This window comes from Psammomys obesus, unplaced genomic scaffold, assembly GCF_907164565.1.
Source record: "Psammomys obesus unplaced genomic scaffold, mPsaObe1.curated_primary_1811, whole genome shotgun sequence".
Lineage (NCBI taxonomy): Eukaryota > Metazoa > Chordata > Mammalia > Rodentia > Muridae > Psammomys > Psammomys obesus.
Window position 1 is genome coordinate 1,517,979 of NW_026596040.1, and position 20,054 is coordinate 1,538,032.

At 43.5% G+C, this 20,054-nt stretch overlaps 1 protein-coding gene across 3 annotated transcripts in view; it reads left to right on the forward strand.

Moving 5' to 3' along the window:
* The window catches only part of Arhgap26 (Rho GTPase activating protein 26), a 384,765-nt gene that overhangs the window by 347,261 nt on the left and 17,450 nt on the right, over nt 1–20,054 (forward strand). For 2 of the 3 annotated variants that reach the window (XM_055622582.1, XM_055622583.1), the window contains one exon: nt 18,286–18,396. The exons of the other annotated variant lie outside the window; for it this stretch is intronic. In XM_055622582.1, the coding sequence (XP_055478557.1) occupies nt 18,286–18,396 (111 nt within the window). The remainder of the gene's footprint in view (nt 1–18,285; nt 18,397–20,054) is intronic. 3 annotated transcript variants of the gene reach the window in all.

A 20,054-nucleotide genomic window follows, 5' to 3' on the forward strand; every position in this document is an offset into this window, starting at 1 on the left:
TAGGGACTGCCTCTGACATAATCTGATTGGCCTGCTCTTTGATCACCTCCCCCTGAGGAGAGAGCAGCCTTACCAGGCCACAGAAGATGACAGTGCAGCCACTCCTGATAAGATCTGATAGACTAAGATCAGAAGGAAGGAGAGGAGGACCTCCCTATCAGTGGACTTGGGGAGGGGCTTGCGTGAAGAAGGGGGGGGGAGGATGGAGGGGCTTATGGGGGGATACAAAGTGAATAAAGTGTAATTAATAAAATTAAAAAAAAAAGAAAAGATGTTCGGATGATGAATGTGGTGGAAAGCCATGTCTGGCAGTAATTTTCTTGCTGGAGGGTCCTGAAGTGCTATAGTAAAGGACAGAGAGTGTGGGCTGCAGTCTTTCTCCCTCTCCCTCTCCCTCTAGGATTCTAGGTATGCATGGGAGTCCCTCCCGAATGACCTTACCTAATCCTGTCTCTTTCCAAAGACCTCACCTCTACATACCCAAGCCAGATTGTTTCCACCATCTTAATACCTCACAGCAGGGATTAAGTTTCAGTATGTGAACACAGGTAGGATATACTTAACCCATGGCCAACTGAAAACAGAATTGCATCTGTAGCCAACACATGCAGACCTTTATTATTAAAAGATATTGTTTAGGAAAGAGAAACAGATTATTTACATAACATTTATTTTGCTTTAGGGATCACAAATAATTTGCACAAGCTTCAATATTTAACACAAGGGGCTTGAGCTTCTGTGGATTTTGGTGTCTTTGGGGGGTCCTGGTCCCCATCCTTCTCAGCAGAAGTAGGGTTGGTGGCATCACTGCCTCTTAAGTGAAGGAATCAGTAGGAAGGCAGGTACCACCTGCTGGCCTGTAGGATAAGAGGATGGGCTGCCACAGATGACGTCCCTCACACCACAGAACCCAGGGGTTTTGGTGTTCTCTATTGGGGAGGGTGTCTGTGTTATGTTTACACCAATGCCTTCAGCGTTATCGATGGTGCAGCTACCAAGCACAGTGTATTTTAGCCCAAGTTCCATTCCAGAGCAGAATCATCCTCTCACAGCATTAGCCAAGCATATTCTACTCACAACAGCTGCCGTCTAGTAAACGCTCAGTGTGCGCCAAGCTGTAATGGACAGAGCACATTTGTGTGTACAGTCTACTTATTTCTCACCAGGCCCAGGGATATAGGCATTATTAATATCCCCATCTTGCAGGAGAGGAAAATGAGGCGCACAGAAGTTAAGTAAACCTCTCCAGGTGATATGGGGACAAAGTGGCAGAACCAGTATTCAGAGCACTACCTGAGGGCCACCTGTTCACAAACTCCCACACTGCACTGTTTATTCACTATTCTTAAAATATTCTTTTCATTTGGCGGTCTGTTTGTCAAGTAGGACAGGTATTCTCTTAAAACAGACAAGCCATCAAACTATTGAAAAGTTTCCAAACGCTTTTCTATGTAATGTGTGTTTATGAGCTCACGGAACTCAGATTTTGCCTGTCTCAGCAGATTGTGGGGCAATTCAAGCAAATTCCTTTTAAGTCTGCTCAGTGTGAGGCAGGTTCCTTGTGTCCACCAGGCTTGTTCAGTCAGCATACAGAGGCAACAGGCTCGCAGAGCAGCAGGGAGGGAGAAGCAGGTACAGGCCTAACATTGCCGCTCTAGGGTTTAGAAAATGGTTCAGCCTACCCAAGCCTCTGCTCACCCCTCTGTAGAAGCAAGGCCCCCTTCCCAGAGTGATTGACTACCAAGCCTCGGCTCATCCCCCTGTAGAACCAAGGCAGCCTTCCCAGGGTGATTGGCCAAGTCAGTGGCAAGGCCCAACCCAGCCCTGCCTTGTGAGCAGTGCACCATCTGGCCAGGGATAGCTGCTGCTTTAGAAGTGGGGCTTTGTGTTTGGGTTGTGTCTTGTCTCAACAGAGACCTAGTTTGCTCTTGACCCTGATTCTCCTTTTCCAACTGCCATGAGACCAAAGTCTCAGTAACTTTAAACCCTGGACAGGAAAGTGAAGTACCGTGTTTCACAACACAGGGTCTCAACTACCCCAGCCCAGACTTCTTTATTCTTTAGACCAAATGGCAGATGAGCATTGAAAGTCTATCAGTTCACTAGATAAGGAGCTTAACATACTTGCTTTTTTAGAGCCAAAGTAGTAAAAGCTTATTCAAACAAGTTATTTTTTTATTTTTTTTAAATATACTTTTATTTTCCAAACGTGCAGTGTTTGAACCTGTTGGTGCATCTTTGTCAGCAGCTGTGGGATCGCCACACTTTGTGTTTCTCAAGTAAATTACCACGGCTTTGTGATTGGAAACCACCTCAGTAAGTCCTTTCCAGAGTAGCTCCCAAAAGGCTGCCCTGAGGGTCAAACCTCAACTATCCAGTCTAGCAGGGGCCACACTGGAGGAATGAGCTTGTGGTTGGGAGTTTGGGAACAGAGTCTGTCATGTATAGCTTTGTCAGAAAAGACAAGGCTGTGGAGCCTGTCTCAAAAGCTGCCTTGGACCTCCTCTTCTTGGCCTTGCCCCCAAACTTTTTTGCTAGGTCTTTCTTTGTCTTTGTTGGCCGACTTTCTGGCCTTGTTCTTCTGGTCGTCTTTGGGTGACACAGTGAATCTCGGAGAGCAGTGACAACTGCAGCAGCCTTACTGAGACTTCAAACCAAAAATGAAAACGTTAGTTTTTAAAGGAACAAAAATTGTACTAAGCCTCCTAAGGCTCAAGCTGCTTTGGACACAATAGAAACCTAGAGTCACTAGAGCCTATCTCTAGCTCTAGTGGTTCATCCACACCATGATACAGGGAAAGCACGGCATGTTCACTATAGGTCCTCGGGCCTCCGCCCATGGTGGCACCTTCAGCTGCTTGCTAGTGTAAGAGTTCTTTCATTTTGGAAAGGCCACTCTGTTGTCTTTCATTTGTATAATTTCCTGACTTTATAGTTTCCAATATTCATCCCTTGGAGGGATTCTTCCAAGGGATTCCCCTTCCATTTCCGTAGCTTCCCAGGTGAGTAACAGAGAGCTCTAGTACAACCAGAGTACCATACTGTCATGTTAAGTCTGGGTGGCAGCAAGAAGAAAGGAATGGGACATGCGTAGTGGGGTTGCCACTGCAGAAAGCTTGTTGTCACCTACACTTTAAGTGGATGAAAGTGCAGGCTGGGAACAGAATGGACACCTTTGCGAGTGCACTGCGTGTGATGACTAACCGCATAGCAGATCGTCTCCTCAAGTGGAGATGCAGCAGTCTGTGCAAAGGAAGGAATCCTTTGCTTGGGTCTTAGGTAATTTTTTTTTTCAAAAAGGAAGAAGTACCCCCTACCCCTTTTAAGTGCACATGAAACGTCACTGAAGGAAGAGGCAAGCATTTATTCCCCAGACAGAATGGTGTTTGCCAAGAAACAGGTGCTTACAGAATACGTCTGTTTAGCTGTTACCGGCTACTGCTGAGAACTCTGCCACAGCCAGGCCTTTTCCTACTGACTTACATATGATAGTGCCCTCTTTCAAAATAAGTCCCTTTTCATTAAGTCCACACAGTGTTCCGGGCCAACACACTATTCTTAAAAAGATGGTGAAGGGAGGAAATGAATTGGGTTGGTTTTGATCCCAGATGGCAGATGCTAAAAGATGCTCCATGGTTGATTTTATTAAGACCTCAGCTTGAGTGTTGCCCCTGAAGAAGCTGCCCTGTCCACAGAATTCATACCACTCCACCTACCTTCCCATTCAGGCACCTACTTCCACAGCAGCCTCATTGTAATCTCTCTTCTTAGCTCTTAATACCACCTAAAATGAATTTTTTAATTTTTGCTTATTTGCTTAAATTTTGTTGTTTTTATATTCATATCACATGTGATAGTTGCTAAACTTTAAAAATCACATTAATCAAAATAGTCTCAGACAAAGTGTTTGGGGCAGCAAATATGCTGCTTTAATATGCTTTTGTTGTTTCTATTAACTTATTTATAAAGTTAATTTCTGCCATAGTCATTTTATATTCAATACATCAGAAAGCACATCAAACAGAAATTCTACAAGGACAGCTACAAAAGCTGCACAAATGGGTATCTTTTCTTCCTCTTCCTTACCTTCATCCTTGACCATGAGTGGCCTGCAAGCAGATGGAGTGCCGGCCTCATAGAAACCACCTAGAAATGCTGGGTAAATATTTATTATTAGGAAGTAAACAGAGCTAAAGCACAGTTCACTCTGCAGGCTCTGCATGGCTGAGGTTTTACTGTACCTTTGGAGTACAGGAGGAAAACCCTGGGTTTAGGATCAGAAAGCCTTCCTAATACAAGCCGTGCTGAGTAAGGGATTTGCTGTCATGATCAAATCCTTCACCAAGGAGGTGATTGCACCTTTGCTGACATGAGTGCAGCTCAGGCAGGCAGACAGCTGCTTTCTCATTCTTCTTATAACAGATGGCCCCGCTGGACCAGCTTCTGGGTTTTGTTTGTTTGTTTGTTTGTTTGTTTGTTTTGAGGAAATATCCTCTAAAACAACCCAAAATATTTTTTTTTTTATGATTTCTAGCACATGCTTCCTAAATAAAACAAGGGGCCTTCAGTAGATTGAGGGTGAAACATAACAGGAAAATGCTGTAGGGAAAGATGCTTCCAGTTTGCTCAACTATGTATTGCCTGGTGTCAGGTACACCAGAGGAGAACCTGTACCCCGTTCTTCAAGTGTGGATGAACTAAGACATTTCAAGGAAACTTCTAGAAGAAAAAAAATATAAAAGCAAAAGCATACTTTACTTAGGAAAACATTTCTTATATATGACAACCAAAACACCATCTACAAGAGAAAACTTAGTGGATAAGATCATCAGAAGTTCGGCTTTTTAAAAGATGCTTGAGAAAAGAAAAATAAATGACAAGGTACAGATGGGATATTATATTTGCAAATATCATCACTGATAAATAACTTGTGTTCACAATCTGTACAGAAATCGTAGGAATTTTTAAGAAGACAGTAGGTGTTCTTACAATGCAATATGATTCGGCAATTTTAGATAAATTGACTAGCGTACATGCTGCAACATGAACAAACCTCATAAATATCCTGTGAAGGTAACAGTTCACAAAAGACCACACAAGATAAGCTTGTTTTTGTGAAGTACCCAGGCAAGGCAAAAGCGTACAGCTAAAATGTTGACCAGTGTTTGCCCATGGCTGGGAGGAGAGCCTAACAGTTTGTAACAGGAAGGGCCTTATGAGGATGAGAGAAAGACACACACCTTAGTGCTCTCAAGGTTGGACACTGAAAAGTGGAAAATTTCAGGGCATCTCAGTCACACAACAAAAGCTCTGTTATTTAGGAGCACTAACTAATTCTGTTCCTACTGATAGTTGTTTTTCTGTATATGACATACACAAATGATAACACAATTAAGAGTTTAGAAGAATATGACTTGTGAGCATGCCGCCTGAATGGGTGAGTGCATTTTTAGTTAGCTAACCAGTTAATTATTTAGTTCTTCAAAACAGTTAAATAGGTGTTCCAAAACTGTATGTCACACTTTTCCAAAAGTTAAAAGACATTTCTGAACTGTACGCAGGGTGGGCCCTGAGAGTGCCAAACTAATTTTAAACGGTCCATGGATGAACTTATTGTGCCTCAATAATAATGACATTTTATTATTTAGAAAGGACTCAAATAGAGGTATATGTTTTATTAGAGAGCTCAATTTAAATAACTTAAAAATGTTATGGATTTAAAGCTTACATGTTATACCAGTCAGGTCTGAGTCATGGTACTGGACATGCATGCGTGACCTGGGGCAGCACTGCGTGTTACTCCGTAGGAAGAATGAGACCACTGGCTACTGAAACTGAACACCACAGCCCAGGAATTCATCCAACATTTCTGTCTCCCCTCTTTCCTACCAGAAAAAAAAAAAAAGACTGTGGGAAACTCCCCTGCTCTCGTATCTCTAATTTCTTGAGTATAATCATCCCAGGATGGTAAACAAGTGGCAGGCTGTAGAGCTGTTATGACCAATCAGGATCAGCAGTTCCTTTTGACCCCGCATAATTCTGATTTCGGAATGTCAAGCTTCCCTGACTGCCAGTAGCATGGCCCTTGGTCTCTGGTGGAAGCCTATTTCCTTTCCCAAAATGTTTTGCTTTAAGGCTGTGGAATCTTTTACTTTAATATAGCTTTTGAATATTGCCAGTTTAAAGAATATTGCCTTGTTACAGTGCATAGGAAATTCAAAGAGGTTATAGTAACCAAATATAAGATAGAGTCAAGACCAGGAGAAAACTGTAGTCCTCCAGGATTAGAGGAGAAAGATGCAACTCCATAACTCCTTGAGATATCAAAGAAGTGTCAGGAAGGAGGTGGTATTTGAAGCGTGCTCTGAATAACCAGGTAGGCAGGGACTAGCACAAGGGCAAGAACACTAGATGCACATGCACCAGCAGGAGCAAGAAGCTGGGAACTTAAAGCATGCCCAAGGCACACATCAGCTACAACTGACATGACAACAGGATGGCAGCCTGAGGTTTCTGGGCCAGATCCAGACAGGGTATGGCTGCAGTTTCTGCCTGTTTGCTTTCTTTGTGGCTTGTGAGATTAGAAAAACTTTCAGCGGTGATCAGTTAACATTTTCAATGGCTATACCTGGTACCTTCATAATATCCTCAAATTTGCTTATTGGTTTGCCATCTCAACTGTTTACTTCATGGTCCTTCAATGAAAAGGTTGGGAAGGCCTGCATGGTGGCTCATGCCCGGGAGTCTCAGGGTTTGGGGCATGCAGTCAGGAGACTCAGGAATTCATGCACATTCTCAGCTATAGATCAAGTTCCAGCCACCCCAGGCTGCATGAGATGTGTCTCAAAGGGGAAAGGAGAAAGTAAGAAGAGATGGAGAAAGAATGGGGATGGGGGAGGCAGGATCTGTAAGAGGGCAAGAGGCTCTCAAGTTCAAAGCGACAAGGCCAGCTTAGACTATATATAGCAAGACACCCACTCACACACTCTCAAAGGGCTTGGAGCAATATAGCTCAAGGTAAGAATGCTCACCTAGCATGCATGAGACCCTGAGTTCATGGAAGAGGGATGGAAGCACAAAAGAGAGGAGTAATGAAAGGTGTTCTGGGTTCTTACCATGAGAGACCTTCAAATGAGGGTTGATAGGTAGGCGGGAAGGTTGGGATGAAAAGTTCTCAGTTCTGAGGTTCTAAAAAACCTCAGGACATCTAACCTTAAGTACAATTGGATCCAGTGGCTCAAATCAGTATTATGATTCCTTCTCATCCCTCTCTTTTTAAAACTTCAATTGCTGGCAAATAGTTGCCATGAAATTATGAAAAAAGATTTCTGTTCCCCCTATCCCATGCCATGTAAAGTGTTAGATCCAGACAAGGAGGGTCCAGACAAGTGAGTACATGACGATTGGATGTGGCTTGTCTGTGGACCAGTCGCTGTGCTGGTGTTGAGGATTCTGATGGTCCAGCTTCCCTGCCTGCCTGCAGTGATAAGAGGGAGACAATTGGGGTGGGTGAGGACTTCTCCAGGTGAACCAGAGGAAGGGAGCTGGGGAAGCTACTGTGCAGTGCTAAACTAAAATTCCACAGGCAACTTTGCCAGGGGAAGGGACTTAGTTACATTTGTAAACAGTGGGAAGTGTCAGGCTTTATTGAGCAATGTGTTCAGGAGGTCTGTGTACCTATAGTGTGCTGTCGGATGGCTCAGAAGCAAGGCTGGCTGTTCCTTTGAGTCTTTGTCCTGTGAGGAGGAAACACTGAAGTGCTTCAAGCAGAGAAATTACAGGGTAGGATTTTATGTTTTGAAATTATCACCAAAATGGTTCCTCTAAGCTAAGCAGGCCCACTTCATGGCAGGGAGAGGCAGGGGACACAAAACTGGAGGAGTGGGTCTAGAGAGGGAGTGGATATTATTAAAATATTCTGCACAGAATTCTCAAAAAAAGCAAAAAATAAAATAAAATTTGTGTTTTGTTTTCTTTGTTAATTTTTGCTTAGTAATACGTAAATGGTCCAGAGTCAATTTGAATCCACCTCAAATTTAGCAGAAACGGAAATGCTAAGCCTATGATACCGTAGTATGCTGTATTTACTTCTTCTGACTTTTCCATGTTTGAAGTATAAAAACTAGAAGAGAATATAAAATCATATTCCTTCCATTTGTTTTTATTCACAGATGTTAAAATTCCTTTTTTTTTGCTCCAAGTGGGAAGGTGACTTTGCTGGAAAATCATTCAAAAATTTTTACAGTCAACTCAGTAAGTTTCTGAGAACTAAAGGAACAAGGGGCAGAGAGATCATAGTCCAGGCCGTTGCCCTCCTGATAGGAACATCTACTAGTATACTCATAGGAAGCAAGGAGGCAGGAGAGTTGCTGCTGTGGACGCTGGAGGAGCAGGGCCAGGCGCTGAGGATAGAAAAGGGTAGACAAGAGGGTCGAGCAGCCTGAAATCAGAGCACAGTAATTTTCCACATGTTTAGACTACTAAATAAACAGCAGAACTCAAGGCGAGTTGGCCATTCACTTGGAAGGAAGGAAAGAGAGTGGGAGAGTGTTGGCCTTTTCATCAGAGTTGGTCTCTCCTTATCGCTCTGCCTCACAAGCCTTTTGTGGTATCCGGACCGGACCACAGTATGGTTTTAAGTATTTAACCCTCCGAGCCGTTGTCATTAGCCGAAAACCTTTTCTATTGCTGGAAGCTCTGAACACAGAGAATTATTTTAGGCTCCTTATTTTATCGTTACAGGATTACTGTAAAGCTGAAAAATCTGGGCCCACCACTGCTAATTTTAGATATTCTTTTGTTTTCACTAGCCAACATTTCGACTCATTAAAAAATTTCCCCTGTTCGCCTCTGAGTAGTCCAAACAGGAAATCTTCCCTGAGAGTAGGCTGTATAGAAAAGTGTGCCAGATGGTCCGGCCTCTCAGTGTGTCCTTAGCATACTGTTCAGCCTACTCAGAATGTGACATCAGAGACATCCTCCCTGACTTCCCCGTGCTGCAGTGAAGAAAAGCGGCTGTAGATTTATTGTAGCAACTTCACTAAGGAGAGAAGTCCCTAGAACGGTCCACACAAGCTCTCACTGAGTTGGGCAGGGTAGGGAGGTCAGTTGGTGTGCATAGAAGCTGCGCAGTAGGGCTCTTAATTACACTTGGCTGAAAGGGTGGAGAACAGTTCGGTTGGGAACTGCCAGCTGGAAATGCAACCCACATCATGGATTGGTGCCACACATCCAGACTATGCTTTGGCCTTCTCAAACATCCTGAAGAATACAGTGAACACTTTGGATGGCAGTCAATACAGAAAACAATTTAAAAGGACAAAGACTATGGTTGTCTCTGGACAAGGGAACTTTGGACGTTCTGCTCAACTCTACTCTAAAGGTATAACTACTTAAAACATAAAGCTTACGTTAACACACACACACACACATACATGATGCCTTTAATTTCAGCACCCCTGGAGAATGTGACTAGTGTGTCACACTTACAGTCTGTGTTTTAAGGTAGCTTTAAAACATACTTTATAGTGAAAAAGGTACATAAGATGTGAGACTATGACTTACTAGTTATCATTCAGCAAATAGCCACAAATCACCACCCAGGCTAGAAGTCCAACAGTACCATTGTCTGTGCCTCTGGCCTTCTCTGTGTCAGCCACCTTTCTCTAGAAATGGTGAGCACAGATCTGATGCTTGCAGTAATCAGTTCCTTATTTTGACTGACATTTTTACCTCCTAAATGCAGTTGTTTACTCTCTGTAAAGTCATCAAACTGGCCGGTACCCAGTCTTTGATCCTCAGGGAAATACAAGTTAAGATTTCCATGAGAACTTCTTTTCAGAAAGTTTTCATCAGTTAATTGATACAAATCACGTTTTAATGTGTGTTTCTGTGTAAGGCCCTCCTTTTAATATATTGTTGGTTAGCATACTCAGTGATCTAGAGCTTTGTATCTCTACCCGAATGAAGCCACCCCAAACACGTGTTCTCTTGTGGGGCCCATCACAGCCTTCTTCTGCTTACGAACAGCAGAAAGCACTTCAGTGGTGTGCTGAAAGGTGGGGATACTTTCAACAGTGACATTTTCAGTAAGGAATATTTATACAGATGGGGCTGGAGCGATGGCTCATTGGCTAAGAGCACTTGTTGCTCTTGCAGAGGACCCAGGGCAGTTCCCAGTGCCCACATGTATCTGTCTATCACAGCTATCTATGGGGATCCAACCCCTCTCCTAACCTCCCCCGATACTAGGCATGTATGTGGCACAATACATACCTGCAGCCAAAACACCCATACACATAGATAAGAATAAATAAAATCTGTAAGAATTACAAAGATGTGGCAGCCCACACTCCTTGAAAGGGTACTGACAGTGTGAAAGCTGCAGCAAGGAGGCTGAACCGTACCTTGTCAGAGCACAGTCACTCAGAGTTTTCACTTCTCCCAGGCAGGTACTCCACTGCCCTCAAAAGCATCCCAATTGTTTGCTTGCTTGTTTTCAGTGTTAGAAGTAAACTGTAGAGAGAAGGTAAAGTTGGGAATGGGGATCTGGGAATAATGAAGATAGCGTGTTCCCATTGACGCAGTATTTATTCAAATGGTTTGTAGCTGACTCTCCTCTGCTCTGTAGTTTTAAGGGCCATTCATGTGCACATGGCTCATTCATCTTTCTTGTAATAAAATGTGCTGCTGTACCAAGACACTGGAAACATTTTTAATTCTTCTTTTTTCTGAAACTTGAGGGTTCCACCTTTTACTCTTCCAAATGAATTGTGCTGCACCTTCTAGGTAGAGGTGGTGCAGGGAACAGCTTTAGCTGTGGCTCCTGAGGATTTATTTTTAGATAGGATACTCAGTCCTCATTGGCCTGGAGCTCTCCAAATAAGCTGAGTTAGCTGGCCATTGGACCCTATGGATCCGCCTGCCACTGCCTCACCAGGCTGTTACTTCAGGTGAACCCCCCATGCCTGGCATTTTCTGGGCAGGGAACTCAGGTGCTTGCGCATGCAGGATGAGCGCTTCACCCCTGAGCCATCTCCTCAGTCCTGCTCTGCATGTTCTCCTCACATTTATATCTGAATACCAGGACACACATACACAGTCCCCTCGGGTATACCCTGGAAATGTGGCTGCTGGACCATAGATGACATCTTCAGCGTGCTCAGAATGGGTGTAGCTATCTGTTTCTAGCTCTCCTTCAATAGAATGCAGTGGTTTGGAGTATCCCACGTGACAAACATCAGTGTTGATGTCCACCCTCTAGTCATTTGATGGATGTGTATGATTGTCTCACTGTGGCTCTCCTGTACTCTTCCTAGCCTACAGAAAAGCACAACGTCTTTTTTATTTTATTATTTATTTTTTTCGTTTTCCCCTGTAAAGTCTCTACTTAGGTTTCTTGCCCATTGTCCATTGATGCCTCTTATTTATTAATAGTAGTTCTTCATGTAGTCTAACTATGGGTGTTGTGTTTATTTAGATGTCACAGGCCTTTCTCCTCTCTTTTCATGTTATCTTTAATGAATACACACTTGTTTGGTTTTTACTGGCAGAAGGGCCAGGATTGTGTTTATTTTTGTTCTTGTTTTGAAGCAGGGTCATACTGACATTGAACTCTCTTTGTGGCCCAGGCTGGCCTCTACTCACAATCCTTCTGCCTCAGCCTCCCAAGCATTAGGATTACAGGCATATATAACTCTAACTGGCTCAGAGTCAGTATTTTAATTCAGTCAAGTACACCTGTATTTCCCCTGACACACTCCATTGGATAAATCCAACCTGATTTTATCTTCTATAACCTCTATTGTTTGCCTTTGGTATTAAGATCTGTTATCTACCTGGGAATCATTTGATTTGCATGGTGTGAGATAGGAGGCCGAGCATCATTAGGTGTCCAGTTATTTTGTCTTCTCTTCATAAAAGGGCACTTTATGTTATTTTATTTTAGAGACTCTGATATGCAAGTGCTATTTTATATCATTCTTCCCTTGTACTTGCAAATTTCATTTTAAGAACCATGTTACGACTCCCTGACATCAGAACAATTGCTGCAATGTACTATAGAACAGAAAATTAAGCCCACTGTGTCTTTTCTTTTATTTCTGTTTCAAGAATTTTGTTTTGTAAGTAAAAATATTCATTCGATAGACAATGACAGTTTTCCTATATTCAGTTTAAGATAGCAGTATGCCTGTAAAGGAGGGACCGGGACCTCTTAGTAGCCATTCAAATTTTCTGTAACAGCCAATGTTAAACTCTCATAGTCCTTCCTCCAAAACAGAGGCCTTGCTTAAGGCATCCTACAAACAGCTTTATAACTTACGAATTTTTTTTGGTTGAAAGGGAACAAATATATTTAATTTTAGGAACCAGTCTTTGTACCCGAGTGTACGATTATCATACAGGAAGGACTGAGCTCACTGTGTGTTGTGAGCATGCGCAGCTGAAGCACTGGGACCAGTGGTTCTGTCCATTGAGGGTTTTCTTTGTGACTGAACTAGGACTCTTGTCTCATTTACAGTTGAGAGTTCCTCTCTCTGACTCATTTTGTAGTATTCACCTGGGAAGACTTACACTATTCACTGAGAGAACCTGACGGGCAGTAGACAACAGTGCTAATAGTGTAAGTTTTCTCTAAACCCTGCATTACTCACCATTCCCACCCACACCATCTGAGTCTAAGGCTGATTTGAAACTTAACCTTCAGAATTTTTTCAGCTGGAAAACAGAATAGCTGTTGTGGATTAGTCAAGTATTTTAATACAGATTATTAGAAAAGTGTTTTTGAAAGTAACTGTCCATAATTGTTAAGACTCTAAGGGAATTTTGTCAGCCAGCATTCATTAAGCCAAGGAACAGCTATGTAATTATCAGAACTTAGAATTATATAAAGTATAATAGATGAGGAGAAAGAATCTGTATAAATAAATACATAGACACACTTATAAGTCAAGAAAGAACACAGTATGAGGCTCAAGGCATATGGGCTTTTTTTTTCTACTTGTAAAGTTGAAAATAAATTTTTTAAGTTCCTAAAAGTTGGCATGTACATAGTTTCTGTTATAAAAAGTTGAGTAGGGACACACATGAAAGAATCTATGCTTTTCAGTTTTCAAGTGATTACAGTTTTACTTTGGTATCATTTTCTCTGATCCACTATTGTCATCCTGTTGATCAGTGCTCCTTTCAACCCTGTTTGCCCAACTAGCTTGATTTCCTTTCTCTTTTTATGATATTCTAAGTCAAATCATAAAGGGATGTTTTCCAGTGAAGAGGCACCCACTGATCTGAAATTCTATTACCTAGGATGCTTTTGGTTTTTTCCTCTCCTTATTGGGTAGATGATAAGAACAGCTCCTCTTTGGCCTTTATGGCTTCCATCTCAATTCCACGTCTGAAGGAGAGATAAACTATTGAGGTCAGCCCTGGCCCAGGCCTGAACTACAAGCATGTGCGCTACAGATCATGGGCTACTTCTGACAGGCATAAATGCAAGTTTTATGTCTTTCCCACAGAATGATGTTGGCTCAGAGCCTTTGGCCCCTGCTCATTCCTTCTATTGGAGAGTTCTAGGCTATCTGAGTACTCACTACTTCCATTTCTCTTGATGCAGCCCCACCATCAGACTATGCGTTCAATGGCGCTAGGTGTGGTTTTCCATCTGTCCATGTGCTTGTGTCCTTTTCTCACTTCTTATCCTAATGCCCTTTGGAGAATTAACTATTGCTTCTGTGTAGAAACAGAACCCCAGGAGGAACTCATGTTCACTTTTACATCACTGGAAATGCCAGGAAACAGGGGGCATCTAAGCTAATCTTAAACCAAAGCAACTGATCTAGTCTTTGGACACAAGGATGCTCAGTGCTGCTGGAATGCATTCATGGGGCTTTTTTAAAAAGCTATTTGGCAGGATATATGATGACCCTTAAAATACGATCCTAACCTTTTACCCACTAATGTTACTTCCAGGAATTTATGCTAAGGAAACAATTGGTGACACACAGGCAGTGATCCTGTACAAGGATGTGATAGCAGCACTGTTTGTACTAGCTAAAAGGGACTAGCAATCTGTATGTCCCCAGAGAGAGGACGGCTGCATAGATCGGGTATACCATACAACAGAGTGCCCTGTAGCCACTGAGAAATGTACCAAAGTCTATTAAATGACGTTGGAAATCCTTCTATTGAGTAGCTAAAACGAAAAACAAAACAACCCCCCCCCCAAAACAGCCTTATACTGTTTCCATAGTATTATGTTGATCCCAAAAGTCAGAAGATATTTTCTAAGATGTTAAAAGTAATTATCAGTGGTGTAAATTATATATAGCTTCATTGCTTTTTTTGTTTTACATATTTTCTATTTTCATACAAAGCCATAATTTGGTTATAAGAATGTGGAAAAATTAACTTTCTTCCCCCTCTTTCTCCTGTGCTGTGGATTGAACCCAGGGCCTTGTATGTCATAGATAAACATGCTGTGGCCTACAGCCCTCTCTCCCAAGGTAAACTTCCTTTTGATTTGTGAGCTTATGCCTCCAGTAAGAGCACCCTTCATCTTACACAAGCTCTGTAATGGCGGTGTGAAGACCTGAAAGGGTCCCCTGCATCTCTCTTGGGACTGGGAGCCTGCCCGGGTGGCACTGTTCACAGCATGACAAGTGTGCCCTGGCCGGCGCATCACACGTTTCATTATCCAAGTGAGTCACCACAGAAGGGCGTCGAGCTGATGACATTGCTGCACACTGTACTTGAACTATCAGCCGAAACCTCACATGCTGCCAAGCTTCAGCTTATCTCCCTAAACTGTTCCTCTCTCACTATGTGGAATGTCAAAGGAACTGCCGAGGCAGACAGCTCCTTTTGAGGACACCGTGGGCCAGCATGCTACAGCTGATGCAAGCCTCCCAGTTGGATGCAAACCAGTCCAGCAAATCTGTTCCTTCCATGTTAAAGTTGAAGCTGTTATTGCTTTAGTTGTGCCTTGATGAAGGCTTGGCAGGACTCCAGGAATATTTAGGGTGAAAGATATGCTGCGGTATTCAACTGGGAAATACCCAGCTGGGCTGAGGGTTCTAAGAAGCCATTATAGGGGTCATCTGCTAAAATTGTAGTTAGAAAGTCATTTCCTCCCTTTTAACCTCGATTGTTTGTTATGTTTGGCTTTGTTGGTGGGAAAAGAATCGAGAATTTTTTATTGGAGGTTTTAGGGCTGGAGGTGCAATTGACCGTTTTCTGTTGGCCTGAATTGTTTGGGATTGTTATGGTGTGAGAATGTTTTGGTTGGTTTGTTTGTTGGTAATTCTTATTATTTTAATAAGTAACCTGTAACTAGTCACTGCTGTAGGAAAGAGGAAATTGATGGTTATACATATATGGGCATCATAACCATGATCATCATCACCATCATCATCATCCCTGTCATGTTGTATGAATTCCATCGAAACTAAAAGTGAATATTTCAGTGTCTCTTAGATGATATGCATACAACCATTCTGTTGTTATAAGCTTGATTGTGTATATAAGATGTGCACTGGTATTGTTGATAGGGACATCTATGATGTGTCTCTGCAGTACAAATTGAGAGGCATAATTGCTTTAGTAGTTGAAAACATCATGAAAGTACTGTGGAGTGTGCGTTTTATTATTATATGAATGCCAGCACAGTGGTAATAGATTTTAAACTGTGGTCATTTCATAGCAAATAAATGTTATTGCTGTGACTAAGGCAAGCAAATAAAATGCTGTTAGACATTCAAAGGAGCAGTTAACGTTATGGCCGTTGATCTGGGACGCGAAGAGTCACTTCTTAACAACAGTTACGATTGCCCTGCATTCTAGCCTTGCCCCCCCCCCCCCCCGATGATTTCAGCCATGCTTTCCTGGCCAGGAACAGCTGAGATGTCTGAGGTTGTAGAACAACACTCAGAACCCCATATTGTGTTCCCAGACTATACTTCCCGTTGAGATGAGATAGGAGCTAGCAGCGTTTCCTCAATAAAGAAGTAATGTTAAACTACTTTGTAGACCCTTTTGAATTGTCCTGTGGTGTTGCCACAGGAACAGCTCAGGGCAGGCCTCTGAGCCTGAGTTGTTCCCTTATCCCTCCCCCGCTACCACTTAGTTTTTTGGGTTTTGGCCATGATTCAAGAGTCCTTTTCAGGCCCTTCTGACTGGCATAGTATGGAGTGGGACAGAGAGAGGCCTGAGGAAGCATGGCCTTAGCTGTCAGCACAGTACTAAGGAAGACTGCACAGCATGGGTATGTGACTGCTCCTGGAACCAGAGTGAGAGTCATCAGGGGCAGATGCCAAGCTTGTAGTAAGAGTCACTGGAAACCACTAATGATTCTTACAGTCTCGGTGTTGGTTTTCTTTATAGCCTGTTGCATCTTGTTAAATATGCTTTAAGCTTTTTGAAGCCAGGGACATTGGCAAATTGTACTTATTGTCTTGCTCATTCTGGGTGTTTATCAATGAGTCTTGGGTGGATTGGAAAGGTTGTAAAGCTTATTTTTTCCCCTTGTATGACTCGTATCTGCTCTATGAGTCTACCAGAAAGGACACTGGAGGCAGGACTGGGGAGTCTATTGGGATTTACTATGCGTTGATTCTGAGTCTGCCGCTGTGTTTCCATTCTCCCTTGCGCATGTGGTAGGCATCTGAAGGAAACTCATAAATCAGTAAGAGAACCGATAATACCATGGCTAGGTCTGTTAAGCTTTTCAGGGCCTAGAGGAACAGAGTAAGACCTGCTTTTCTAGAGACAGAACACTGGCAATGAGAGCCCAGGCTTTGTGTCAGGGTATTGGGTAAATCTCAGCCCTGCACTTAAAGGTTGGCAAGCCTAACTAGCGTAGCCCAGAGCTTCACACGTGTGAAGTGGAAATTCCAGCAGTGCCGGTCAACGGGTTTGCTGAACAGTTAGTGAGTGCCACTCGTGTGCTCACCGGTTATCCCTTCAATACCTGCAGGAATTACAAAGACGATCCAGCTACGGCAAAGGAACAGAACTTCCCCTTCATAGGAGACATGATCTAGAGATGTAATACTCATGATGGCACTTAATAAATGTTTCGTCAGATTCATTGAAGAATATTAACTCCACACAGAGAGTTTTCTCTAAATGCTGCCACAGGTCTTCATGTTACAGAATAACATGTACATATACATGCATACACACACACACACAAACACACACACACACACACACACACACACACACACACACACACACATTCTTGCTAAACTCCCATCTGCAACTGTCCTTTAGGACTGAACTCTGTACATTTCACTTCCATAAAGAGCTTTGTTTGAACAGCCTGGCAGCCAGCTAAAGATTCAGGGACTGTAGGTTGGTTGCATGGCTAGTTGGACTCCCCACCTTCTCAGCCATCTGTGTTTGCACTTCCTGTGACATAATGTGACTTTACCCAGGTGCTAAGGTATTCGTATAATTTGCAGAAATAAGTCAAATGGCCAGCATGGCCAATTAAAATCTACAAACCAGATAATGGTGAGTAATTTCATCCTTTCTCCAAGCCTGTGGTCAGCTTCCCATCAAATAACAAATGTGGACAAATGTGAGGTTCTGGATCCTTTTTTTAAAATTGCCGTTTCACTAAGGCTATTCTTTGAGCATCAAAACCCACAAGAAAAATGACAGTCCTAGACAGCACACCTCCAGGGTGCCGCACACAGCCTTAAGGGCTGTCTCTGAAAGGTGTGTGTCCATCTTTCCTCTGTCCCCTAGCATGTTCCTAACGCACGCTCAGACCTCCAATGGCACACAGCCCATGTAGTTAAAAATGTAAACAGGAAATTGTCTTCTGGCTAAATGGCCTTTGTGGCCCAGAAAACTATTCATTTCTGCTGAGACATAACTTTAAAAGCACACAACAGTAAGGCTAAATGCCGGCTGAGTGTGAGCTGAGCTTCCAACAAAGTGGACAACAGGACACACGGATACTGACTGATTCATGTATGTGGGTCCAGCACGTGCTCACCCATGTCCCGTGGTACAATAGATCATGGAGAAGCTTGGGTCACCTAGAAGGCAGCTGTGAGATGGCCAGAGGCATGTCTGTGCATCGAGACATCAAGGCAAACACATTCTGTGGAAGATGCAGAGGACTGACCTGGAGCACGGAGACTTAGCAGCATGCCTCTGGACTTTGGTGCTCCCATGTTCTGCTGCAGCTCCCTGTCATTTGGCCTCCCATGAACCTCCTGTGCTCCCACTGTGGCTTCCCCATGTGCTGATGAGTTTTCTGGTTGTTATGTCTTGCAGCCCCCCGAATCCAAGCCCAACTTCACCCCTCTCGCCATCATGGCCCATGTTCTCGGCGCCATCCAGCCCTATGCCCACCTCATCCACGTCCAGCGACTCATCCCCCATCAGGTCTGTTGCAGGGTTTGTTTGGTTTTCTGTTGCTGCCGTTGTTCTCTCATTGGCTTGGTCCTCTCTTCATGCAGTGTTCAGCCTCCTCGTCAACTTTGTTCCCTGCCATCCAAACCTGCACTTGCTTTTTGACAGGCCAGAAGAAGCAGTTCGTGAAGACTCCAGGTAAAACTACGGATGGGGACTGACCAGCCCCCACTTATGCAGAGCTGCTCAGGGATACTGGGGGCCTCCTCTGCTCTCCTGCAATTTCATCCTAAGAAAGCAAGCCAGGAGGCACAATATGCATGACCTTGCATGGCATTTTTAATATCCTTTCTAACCCTTACTCACAGTTTTGAGTTAATCTCTGGTGCCCAGATTTGGGGAACAGGGATCTGCAAATGTAGCACTCCTGTTCCGAATGGTTTTCTGAGTCATCTGGGCTCTCCATGGTTTGATAGAAGATAGTATTCTAGGGAGCAATGTTGAGACATGGACTGGCCTTTCCTTGTCTCATTTTTATCAGTTGATATCTGGCAACATTTGTGTGTGGGTTGGGCCAATATTTGTGAGCCCTGACACCTGGTCACTGAGACCAGATCCCTTGAGCGAGAAAATGTAACACAGAATAAAAGACCGAGACATGAAGTACTTGCTTCTTAAGTTACTCAAGGATTCCACCTCCCTACTCCCATGTACTCCAGGAATCTTCTGGCTTCCCAGCCCACTTGTGTCTCTGTAGGTCATGAACCCTGAGTGCTTGTGGGAACAGGCACCACCTCTTTTTTTGAGGGTGAGTGGCTTGACCTAGTTCTTCGCCCAGAGGGCCATACTGTAGTCCTGCCTTGCAGAGCGCCACAGCTAAGTGCCACAGCTTCATTATTGAGCTCTTTGTAGAAAAGAAGCTCTTCAAATCTAGGAAGGGAAGAAAATGCACCACAGACTTCCTCTGTTTGGTGCTCTCGATGGGCATCTCTCAGACTCGGCCTCTGCCTTCAACAAGCCAAATGCAGAGTCCAGGGAGAAGCATCAGGAACATTCTTGGCCTTGGTGGGAATCCTGAACCCTGCTTTTTCTCCTTAATAGTGAGTCCATCAGACAGGCTTCCCAAATTTATAAAGCCAACCTTCAAGGTTTAGAAAGGCCATGCTGTGCATATATGCAGGCACATGAATTTATTCCCATGTGGGCATTTTTATGTCTATTGTGTCGTTCTATGCTCATGTGAGAATGAGAAGAGACATGGTCTGAACATTGTAGAAAAAGAAAATGGTCACTTCATTAGGTGAGAGCCACGGCAGAGTTAGGAGGAGTTCTTGACATCTGCCTAGCATGTTTTACTCTAAAGACCTGGACAGCTCCAGTTAAGTTTCTGTGCCATGCCAGGCCTCGACCCGACCCTGCTGGGTAAGGCATGGTTTTCCACCCCCCTTGGTCTTAGGTAATGGGAAAGACAGCTCTGCAGTGTATTCTTTTTCTCCTCACCCCACAAATAAAGTACAAACTAGATCCTGTTTCTGACACTTTAGCTATTTGTGAATTATTTCTTAGGCAAGTACTAGGCACTTAGGGGACACTTCATTTCTTTCACACCAGAAACCATATGGATTATTCCAGTTAGGTCACTCATGACCCATGAGGACCCGGAGCAGAGCGGCTACAATGGCTCACTCATT